Below are 11251 nucleotides of genomic sequence, written 5' to 3' on the forward strand. Positions count from 1 at the left end.
ATGTGTGAGAGAATAGCTCTGTGGAGTAGTATTGGGTCCCAATGTTGGAGTAGTGAGTATGTAGGAGGTGGCGAGTCTCTCTGGGCTACAGTTGGATCCTATTGCTTGAGCAGGGCATTGGTTTGTGTGAGAGAATAGCTCTGTGGAGTAGTATTGGGTCCCAATGTTGGAGTAGTGTGTATGTAGGAGGTGGGGAGGGGTCTCTCTGGGCTACAGTTGGATCCTATTGCTTGAGCAGGGCATTGGTGTGTGTATGTGTGAGAGAATAGCTCTGTGGAGTAGTATTGGGTCCCAATGTTGGAGTAGTGAGTATGTAGGAGGTGGCGAGTCTCTCTGGGCTACAGTTGGATCCTATTGCTTGAGCAGGGCATTGGTTTGTGTGAGAGAATAGCTCTGTGGAGTAGTATTGGGTCCCAATGTTGGAGTAGTGTGTATGTAGGAGGTGGGGGGTTTCTCTGGGCTACCGTTGGATCCTATTGCTTGAGCAGGGCATTGGTGTGTGTGTGTGTGTGAGAGAATAGCTCTGTGGAGTAGTATTGGCTCCCATTGCTGGAGTAGTGTGGGTGTGCGTGAGAGAGGGTCTTTCTGTGGAACAGGGTTAGATCCCATTGCCAGAGCAGTGTGTGTGTGCTGGGGAGAGGGTTGGGACTAGGATCTCTCTGGGACAGGGATGGGTCCCTTTGTAGTGAAATCTGTGTGTGTTGTGGGGGAAGGAGGACCTCTCAGAGGTAAGGGAGGGTCAACTATTTATGTTTATTCAGGACAGATTGATCCTGTCCTAGGTATATCCCACAGAATGCGTGGACCTTTACTTCTGATGGCCCCAAGTACAGCAGGACCACGACCCTGCATTTGCTGGGGGTAAAATCAACACTGGATCAACCTGCCCTAAAAAAAAAATAGAGGTAATTGGCAACCCTAGCTGCTTCCCATTGCTGGAGCAGAGGGTATGTGTTGGGGTGCCCCCACCTGTTTCGTATAAACCCTTCTATCTCTCTGCTTCCAGGTAACACATGCATGGAAACCACCTCAGCACCTCATTGTCCAGCCCCCAGCTGCCCAGCCAGAGAGCGTGCAACTCCTGTGAAGTGCCCCCCCCCCCCCTCCCTCCTCGTTCTTCTCCAGCACCAGGGCTGCACTGCTGCTTTGGATGCCAGGAGGAAGGGGATGGATCCAGGACCCCTCCTCCAGCTGAGCTGTCCACCTTCAGAGGACGAGCAAGGATCACTCAGGCTCACCGCTGTGCTGACCGCAAGGCACGTTCAGAGCTGCAGTACTGGCCAGCCGCTTCATGGCTCTCTCTCTCTCTCTCCCTCCCTCCCTCAGATTTGATATTTTATGACAATAAAAAGGTGTGCACGCACCCTGATGTGTACAAATCTCTTTCTCCTGAGGCCCCCCCCCCCCTTCAGCTGTCCGTGCTGTATTCTTGCTTTAGATGTATCAGTGTGATGCCTGCATGGGGCTCTGAGGAAGATCTGCTTTCCAACCGTCCGTGCTCAATTCTTGCTTCACATGTAACCAGTGAGACGCCCGAAGGGGGCTCTGGTAAAGGTCAGGGTAGCAGCCTCCCTGCTTTATCTACATTCATAATGGCAGGAGCAGCTGAGCAAAGCAGGAGCCGTCTACCGAAAACTTTCTGACCACTGTTAATACCGAAGGAAAATCTGAACAAAACAGAGGAGATGCAACCTTACTGTTTTTAACTGCCCCCCTATTGTCCTCTAAATAACCCAATGGAGAAAAGCAATGCATCTTCCTGCTGCTTTAAAGAGGTTTAAAGCTATGTTCAGATTTCTGGCAAAAGCCGGCAGAGCAGTGGGCTCCAGTGCCCACCTCCACACACACTGAATGCTATCTGGGTGATGCCCGCATGCCCCTGCTCGGCCCGGTTCACGTGACGGCCACCCAGATACTGCACTCGAGGACGTGAACAGGATACTCCGGCCCCGATGTTTCCCTGCGGAGCAAGGGGAGGGCAGGGCCAGCCTCCAGTCCCAGGCTCCTGGCCACAGATGGACCCCATCCCAGCCTTGTCATTCATTCTTCCGCTGCAGGATCCAAACATCTGACTGATGAGCTGCTGCGCTTGCAACCGGCGTTCCCCATGAGGGTTTCCAGACAAGCTCACTCTTGACGTTGTGAACTTTACCATAGAAGGGAAGGTCACCTGGATCTATTTTTCGGAAGCAGCCTGCATGCGCCAGAACCCCCTTAGGGGGAGATCTTAACCATCCCCTTTCACCAAGATTGTCAGAAAGGGGCTCATGATATAATTTATTACCAAAAACATTTAATTTTATACAAAATAAAATAAAATAACAAACAAATGTATGTATGGTTTATTATTCATATAAAAGTGACAGGCTCTGAATCCCTGCTCCCATCCCCTGATCCCTCCAGTCCTAGAGGTGACAGACTCTGTATCCCTGCTCCCATCCCCTGATCCCTCCAGTCCTAGAGGTGACAGGCTCTGAATCCCTGCTCCCATCCCCTGAGCCCTCCAGTCCTAGAGGTGACAGGCTCTGAATCCCTGCTCCCATCCCCTGAGCCCTCCAGTCCTAGAGGTGACAGGCTCTGTATCCCTGCTCCCATCCCCTGATCCCTCCAGTCCTAGAGGTGACAGGCTCTGTATCCCTGCCCCCATCCCCATATCCCTCCAGTCCTAGAGGTGACAGGCTCTGTATCCCTGCTCCCATCCCCTGATCCCTCCAGTCCTAGAGGTGACAGGCTCTGTATCCCTGCTCCCATCCCCTGATCCCTCCAGTCCTAGAGGTGACAGGCTCTGTATCCCTGCACCCATCCCCTGATCCCTCCAGTCCTAGAGGTGACAGGCTCTGTATCCCTGCTCCCATCCCCTGATCCCTCCAGTCCTAGAGGTGACAGGCTCTGTATCCCTGCACCCATCCCCTGATCCCTCCAGTCCTAGAGGTGACAGGCTCTGTATCCCTGCTCCCATCCCCTGATCCCTCCAGTCCTAGAGGTGACAGGCTCTGTATCCCTGCTCCCATCCCCTGATCCCTCCAGTCCTAGAGGTGACAGGCTCTGTATCCCTGCTCCCATCCCCTGATCCCTCCAGTCCTAGAGGTGACAGGCTCTGTATCCCTGCACCCATCCCCTGATCCCTCCAGTCCTAGAGGTGACAGGCTCTGTATCCCTGCTCCCATCCCCTGATCCCTCCAGTCCTAGAGGTGACAGGCTCTGTATCCCTGCACCCATCCCCTGATCCCTCCAGTCCTAGAGGTGACAGGCTCTGTATCCCTGCTCCCATCCCCTGATCCCTCCAGTCCTAGAGGTGACAGGCTCTGTATCCCTGCTCCCATCCCCTGATCCCTCCAGTCCTAGAGGTGACAGGCTCTGTATCCCTGCTCCCATCCCCTGATCCCTCCAGTCCTAGAGGTGACAGGCTCTGTATCCCTGCTCCCATCCCCTGATCCCTCCAGTCCTAGAGGTGACAGGCTCTGTATCCCTGCTCCCATCCCCTGATCCCTCCAGTCCTAGAGGTGACAGGCTCTGTATCCCTGCCCCCATCCCCTGATCCCCCCAGTCCTAGAGGTGACAGGCTCTGTATCCCTGCTCCCATCCCCTGATCCCTCCAGTCCTAGAGGTGACAGGCTCTGTATCCCTGCTCCCATCCCCTGATCCCTCCAGTCCTAGAGGTGACAGGCTCTGTATCCCTGCTCCCATCCCCTGATCCCTCCAGTCCTAGAGGTGACAGGCTCTGTATCCCTGCTCCCATCCCCTGATCCCCCCCCAGTCCTAGAGGTGACAGGCTCTGTATCTCTGCTCCCATCCCCTGATCCCTCCAGTCCTAGAGGTGACAGGCTCTGTATCCCTGCACCCATCCCCTGATCCCTCCAGTCCTAGAGGTGACAGGCTCTGTATCCCTGCTCCCATCCCCTGATCTCTCCAGTCCTAGAGGTGACAGGCTCTGTATCCCTGCTCCCATCCCCTGAGCCCTCCAGTCCTAGAGGTGACAGGCTCTGTATCCCTGCTCCCATCCCCTGAGCCCTCCAGTCCTAGAGGTGACAGGCTCTGTATCTCTGCTCCCATCCCCTGATCCCTCCAGTCCTAGAGGTGACAGGCTCTGTATCCCTGCTCCCATCCCCTGATCCCTCCAGTCCTAGAGGTGACAGGCTCTGTATCTCTGCTCCCATCCCCTGAGCCCTCCAGTCCTAGAGGTGACAGGCTCTGTATCCCTGCTCCCATCCCCTGCTATAAGTCTACATTGGTGGATTGGTTTAGGGTCAGTGCTGTGCACTGCCATGCAGGAATCTGGGTTGCAGTTTCCAAGCTCAGCTTCTGCGTCTTGGTTGGGACTCCAAGTCAGCGCCTGACAACAAAACCCATTGGCCAGACTCGGGGTGCCCATGTACTGGGTGCTGTAGTGAGGAGCCCCTGGCTGCAGATTATCACAATAACAACTCAGCTAGACAGGTGGGGAGAAAGGGAAAAAAATTGGGGTAAGGGAAACCCCTGTGTAGTAACAAAATAAGGTTCCTGTTGCCAAAGTCCATAGGAAAGGCTGGTTCTGATCCAGTCACAAGACTAAAAGAATCAGAAGCTGACAGACCAAAGGAAACAAACAAACAAATAAATAAATAAATACACGAGATTGGTAAATATTGGTGAAGGGGAGGGTGGAAATGGGGTCGGGATACGAGGTCTCTTCATTTCCTGGGCATTCATGGGGGGAAAGCCCTGCCCGCTGACAAAATCATCATCAGTCCAGCGTTCAAGAGATGCCAAAGGACGGGAATCCTCACAGTGCGCTCCTCCGAGAAAGACTGCAGCGTGGGGGCAGAAAGAGAGGGAGAGAAATGGAGGGGGAAGAAGGTGAGAGAGGGAGGGAGGGAGGGATAGTGATGAGAAGAGAAGGAAGGAAGGAAAGAGTGATGGGGGGGCTTAGCTCTCCCTGGGGTCCTCTCTGCTTCGAGCACAGGTGATGATTATCTCTGTAATGAGGTCGTCTGCCTTTGGATTGGGCGGCACAGAGAAGGTGGCGCGGCCATCACTCAGGGGTATAGCGGGATAGGCAGAGGAGACGAGTGTGCGCCGAGATAAGAGAAGGATCACCCCTTGCTCTATAAATCTCTTTCTGCACTCGCCTTTCTTTGCCTGTTCTCTGCAGCTGTCTCTGTCTCTATCGCTTACTAACTCCAGCTCTCTCTGTATCTTCTTCTTGCTTCCTTTGTCTTTGTCTGATCTCCTCTGTCATTCTCTGTCCCACTGTCAATTTCTGTCTTTCCCCATTGCTCAGCACTGTTAAAGCATGAATGCAGCACGGACAGCTGAAGAGTAGATCTTCATCAGAGCCTGATGCAGGCGTCACGCTGATACACGTAAAGCACGAATACAGCACAGACAGCTGAAGAGCAGATCTTCATCAGAGCCCCTTGCAAGCGTCACACTGATATACGTAAAGCATGAATACAGCACAGACAGCTGAAGAGCAGATCTTCATCAGAGCCTGATGCAGGCGTCACGCTGATACACGTAAAGCACGAATACAGCACAGACAGCTGAAGAGCAGATCTTCATCAGAGCCCCTTGCAAGCGTCACACTGATATACGTAAAGCATGAATACAGCACAGACAGCTGAAGAGCAGATCTTCCTCAGAGCCTCATGCAGACGTCACACTGATATACATAAAGCATGAATACAGCACAGACAGCTGAAGAGCAGATCTTCATCAGAGCCTGATGCAGGCGTCACACTGATACATGTAAAGCATGAATACAGCACAGACAGCTGAAGAGCAGATCTTCATCAGAGCCTCATGCAGGCGTCACACTGATACACGTAAAGCATGAATACAGCACAGACAACTGAAGAGCAGATCTTCCTCAGAGCCTCATGCAGGCGTCACACTGATACATGTAAAGCATGAATACAGCACAGACAGCTGAAGAGCAGATCTTCCTCAGAGCCTCATGCAGGCGTCACACTGATACACGTAAAGCATGAATACAGCACAGACAGCTGAAGAGCAGATCTTCATCAGAGCCCCATGCAGGCGTCACACTGATACACGTAAAGCATGCATACAGCACAGACAGCTGAAGAGCAGATCTTCATCAGAGCCCCATGCAGGCGTCACACTGATACACGTAAAGCATGAATACAGCACAGACAGCTGAAGAGCAGATCTTCATCAGAGCCCCATGCAGGTGTCACACTGATACATGTAAAGCATGAATACAGCACAGAGAGCTGAAGAGCAGATCTTCATCAGAGCCCTATGCAGGCATCACACTGATACATGTAAAGCATGAATACAGCATAGGGAGCTGAAACAAAAATTGGGACTTGAGGATGCGTATATTAAAAAATGTGGGGGGAGGCCATAACATCTTTTATTCCAGAAGTGTGTGCATCAATAAGAAGTGAAGCAGACTGGGGCACAAATAGGAAGGAGACCTGGGAATAAGACTGAGTGAAGAAAAGGCAAGATTCAGGAAAGCAGCCGACCCAGCCGATCCCAGCAGGTAAACTCAGGGCTACCCTTGGGGAGGTGGGGGGGGGGGGGGGCCCACAGAGCCTGAGAACTCACTAAACCTTCACCTCAGCCCCAATAGCACACTCTTGAATTTTGAGCTCACCCGGGCTGCCATGAGGAGTGGGCAAAAAAAAAAAAAAAGCTGTCTGTGGGTGCCATGTGAGCATGGGAGAGTGAAAGGGTGGGGGGAGGAGGGCAGGGTGCCATACAGCCCTGCCCCCCACCCACTGTCATCTCCTCTGCAAGTGGTCACTCCATAGCCCGTCCACCCAGCCCCCCTCCGCAGCCCCTTGGCTCAATCCCAGGCAAAGCCTGCCAGAAGAGACAGAGCAGGAAGAAGGGTGGGGCAGGGCTTTCACTCCCCCCCCCCCAGACCACAGATGATAAGAAATGGGGTGGGGGTTGAACCCTTTAGTACATCTGGCTCTTAGAGAGCTCCAGCTGAGAGGTGACTGTCCCTCACTCCCCCCTCTCCACCACCAGAGCTCCCTGGCTGCGGAAGAAAGAAATCCGATGCGAGGATGCGGAGGAGAGAAACGGAAGATGGGGGGGGAGAGGCGCAGGCCTGTCACTTCCCAGTCCCCAGGGCGCAGCGCAGCTCTCGCCTCCTCCCGCTCCCTCGTCCACTTGCTTTCCCTCCCCGTCTCTCCGTGTCTGTCACTTCTCTCTCTCAGCGCCTGCTCCTTTTATTAATATGGGAAGGGTTACCACCCCGGCGTGGTGCTAGTGGGACGGCAGGGGAGACGCATTCATTTCTGCTTTATTAACTGCCTCGTCTCAGGGCAGCCGCTGATGCATTCATGGCAGCGCTTGATAAAGCAGCGTCCCCACGCAGTGAGGCAGCGGGAAGGCCTCCCAGCCAGTGCCCCTGCAGTGAGGCTTACAGTGGGCAAAAATCCAAATGGTGGAGGAGGGCTGGCTGTGGGGAGGGGGGCTCTGTAGAGAGTAATGAGGAGCACTGGCTGTGGGGAGGGGGCTCTGTAGAGAATGATGAGGAGCACTGGCTGTGGGGAGGGGGGCTCTGTAGAGAATGATGAGGAGCGCGGGCTGTGGATGGGGGAGAGAGCTGTAGGGAATGGTGGAGGAGCACTGGCTGTGGATAGGGGAGAGCTGTAGGGAATGGTGGAGGAGCACTGGCTGTGGATGGGAAGAGAGCTGAAGGGAATGGTAATGGAGTGCAGGCTGTGAGGGAGGGGGCTCTGTAGGGAATGACGGAGGAGCACTGGCTGTGGATGGGGGAGAGAGCTGTAGGGAATAGTGGAGGAGCGCTGGCTGTGGATGGGGAGAGAGCTGTAGGGAATGGTGGAGGAGCACTGGCTGTGCAGAGGGGGACTCTGTAGAGAATGATGAGGAGCTCTGGCTGTGGGGAGGGGGGCTCTGTAGAGAATGATGAGGAGCTCTGGCTGTGCAGAGGGGGACTCTGTAGAGAATGATGAGGAGCACTGGCTGTGGGGAGGGGGGCTCTGTAGAGAATGATGAGGAGCTCTGGCTGTGGATGGGGGAGAGAGCTGTAGAGAATGGTAATGGAGTGCTGGCTGTGGGGAGGGGGGCTCTGTAGGGAATGACGGAGGAGCACTGGCTGGGGATGGGGGAGAGAGCTGTAGGGAATGACGGAGGAGCACTGGCTGGGGATGGGGGAGAGAGCTGTAGGGAATAGTGGAGGAGCGCTGGCTGTGGATGGGGGAGAGAGCTGTAGGGAATGGTGGAGGAGCACTGGCTGTGGATGGGGGAGAGAGCTGTAGGGAATGGTGGAGGAGCACAGGCTGTGGATGGGGGAGGAGCTGTGGGGAATGGTGGAGGAGTGCTGGCTGTGGATGGGGAAGAGAGCTGTGGGGAATGGTGGAGGAGTGCTGGCTGTGGATGGGGGAGAGAGCTGTAGGGAATGACGGAGGAGCACTGGCTGTGGATGGGGGAGAGAGCTGTAGGAAATGGTGGAGGAGCACTGGCTGTGGATGGGGAGAGAGCTGTAGGAAGTGGTGGAGGAGCACTGGCTGTGGATGGGGGAGAGAGCTGTGGGGAATGGTGGAGGAGCACTGGCTGTGGATGGGGGAGAGAGCTGTGGGGAATGGTGGAGGAACACTGGCTGTGGATGGGGAGAGAGCTGTGGGGAATGGTGGAGGAGCACTGGCTGTGGATGGGGGAGAGAGCTGTGGGAATGGTGGAGGAGCGCTGGCTGTGGATGGGGGAGAGAGCTGTGGGGAATGGTGGAGGAGCGCTGGCTGTGGATGGGGGAGAGAGCTGTGGGGAATGGTGGAGGAGCGCTGGCTGTGGATGGGGGAGAGAGCTGTGGGGAATGGTGGAGGAGCACTGGCTGTGGATGGGGGAGAGAGCTGTGGGGAATGGTGGAGGAGCGCTGGCTGTGGATGGGGGAGAGAGCTGTGGGGAATGGTCTGGGTGGTGGGGGGAGGCAGGGGAGTTCGCTATAAGAGCACCCGTGGCAGCAGGCTCTCAGTCCTGGAGTGGTATGAGAGGAGAGTACATTTGACATGCCGTTCCCTGATAAGGTCTGCTCTCCCTGTGATTGCGTCTGTAGCAGACGCTTTCCCTGAAGTGCACGCCGGAGTTTTTCTCTGAACATTAATGGAAAAAGACAGAAAGAGATACCAAAGGGACAGCCTGCGCCAGCTCCTGATGGATTTCTGCATGACATAATGTATCTCAAGATGTCTCAGGAAATATTGATTTATATATGTACACACACACTTATACGAGTATACAGAGAGACAGCAAAGCTTACTGCTACTGTATCAGAATATCCTGCATAGAGAGTTCTGTGCTGTAGCTCATGGCTGAGGCCTTTTATCCTTACAATAAAGGTTTACCCAGAGCACCCCTTGTCCCACCCACCATAAGTATAAACAGAGCTCCCCCTGATGCTCTTGACAGACACTAAACTCAGTCATAGAACTGGGGGTATCTCAGTTCTCACCATTTGTCCCTCTGTAGCACAGAGAAGAAAGGATTTATGACAGTGTCCTGATTACACAGGGTCTGGGCATGTGGAATCTCGCCGAGCCCAGGACAGTGCATGGAGCGCAGCATGGGAGGGAGCGCGCTGGCCTTCGGAGGATATGAGGCGTCTGGGACAACACATGGCCAGCGGGCTCCAACTGACTCCTCATCTTCTGCGCTAGGAACCATGGGTGGATTCGGATCCCAAAGATGGAGAAGGGAAGCGAGAGAAGAGATCTGCGGTGAGTGTTGCACCATTGTATGATTCTTCCCTTCCCTCGGTGATGCCGAGCTTTACCCCCTCAGGAGGGGCTGGCTCCTTCCTCCTCCTCCTGCCTCGCACGGAGACCGTAGTAGAATGGAAAAACGTCCTCCCGCGACACCTTCATCCAACCACTCTCCTGCACGTGGAAGAGGTCCACGCAGCCTCCGGAGTAGGCGTCGCGGTGGGTGGCGTGGCAGACAGCACGGCGGGCCAGGGCGTAAGCCTCCGCCGTTCCCATTTCGTATCGGTAACCCACGTCCAGCACGCCGTAGGCGTAAGGCGAACCCGAGCCCACCGAGAAGACGTCGCCGGCGAGTCGTGTGCCGTCGCTGTACACGTAGAAGAGGGCGGGGCCGGAGTGGTCCCAGCCACAGAGGAGCGTGGCCACGCAGAGCCCCAGCCCCTTGCAGCGGCACAGGGCGGTGGAGAGGAGCTTCGCCGCCCCCGCGACGCTCGGCGTCCGGCCGTGGCGCAGCCGGTAGAGCCGGCACTCCCGGGCCAGCAGGCGCTCCCAGGCGGCGCAGTCTGCGGCGGTGCCCGAGGTGGTGCCCAGCAGGTGGCCGTGGATGGGGATGACCTTCTGCGAGTCGGGGCTGGAGACGTAGGAGCCGCAGGAGGAGCGGGTGTCCGCCGCTGCAATCACGCCGCCCCGGAACTTGAAAGCCAAGGTGGTGGTGCCGTGGGAGGGCTCCGGGGCGGCCCTGCCTCCTTCCGCACGGGGCAGGCGGGCCACGAAGACCTCTGGGTCCTGGCCCGGCGTCGCTACCATCGGACTGAAGGCGCCAGGTGGCAGAGAGTCGGTGTAGCGCGCCTTCGCTGCAAGGTCAGAACCACAGACCTGCTCCAGGGCCATGACTGTCCGCGCCCCTGGCAAGCGCGTGAAGCAGAAGGCTTTATATCCTGGCTCTCCTGGCTCAGTGCTCTGTGCCCCCACACCCCAGCGGGACCGACGCGGCACTGGAGGCCTCTTGCACGCTGTGGATGGCTGCATCTGTCAGCTCTCGGATGCTACCCGTTCAGTGCGGCGCATTATAAAACACCAGATCATGGATCATTGGCTCCCTGAAACCTCCCCCATCTCCGAGCCTCTGCAGAGCTCCCCGTCTCTCTGTCTCCGGCACACTCCCGTGCTCTCTGTATACTTCTCTCTCTCTCTTTATTGGTATATATATATATATATACATGTACATCTATGTTTTAATCTGTCTCTCTCCAGGGCTCTCAGCGGCCCCATCCATCCATCTCTTTCTCTCTGTCACTTGCTCTTATCGCTGGCCTGCACACTGTTTCTCTCTGCTTCCCACCCTGCACTGCATCTTTTCTCATGAAGGAAGGGGGGGACATGCTCTCTCTGTCTGGTCTCTTAAAGACAGATTTCTGGGCAAGTGTTTGCGAGTTGTGTGTGTGTGGGGGGGGGGGGGGGGGGAGGAGAGAAATATATATGTTTTTTTTCCGTGACCCCAGCATCTGGAAATCTCTCTAATAGCACAAATCCCTCGCTTCTTCTTTCCTCTTCACTGCCATCTTAGCTTC

The 11251-nt window shown here is 55.5% G+C and overlaps 1 protein-coding gene across 1 annotated transcript; it reads right to left on the minus strand.

Annotated features, from left to right (window-relative positions):
• Positions 1-9417: 9417 nt before the first annotated feature.
• Positions 9418-10959, minus strand: PSMB11 (proteasome subunit beta 11). The gene has a single exon (XM_029581081.1). It carries the CDS (start codon positions 10707-10709, stop codon positions 9756-9758), a length of 954 nt encoding a protein of 317 aa, XP_029436941.1. The 5' UTR covers positions 10710-10959; the 3' UTR covers positions 9418-9755.
• Positions 10960-11251: the final 292 nt, after the last annotated feature.

Source organism: Rhinatrema bivittatum, chromosome 16, assembly GCF_901001135.1.
Source record: "Rhinatrema bivittatum chromosome 16, aRhiBiv1.1, whole genome shotgun sequence".
NCBI lineage: Eukaryota > Metazoa > Chordata > Amphibia > Gymnophiona > Rhinatrematidae > Rhinatrema > Rhinatrema bivittatum.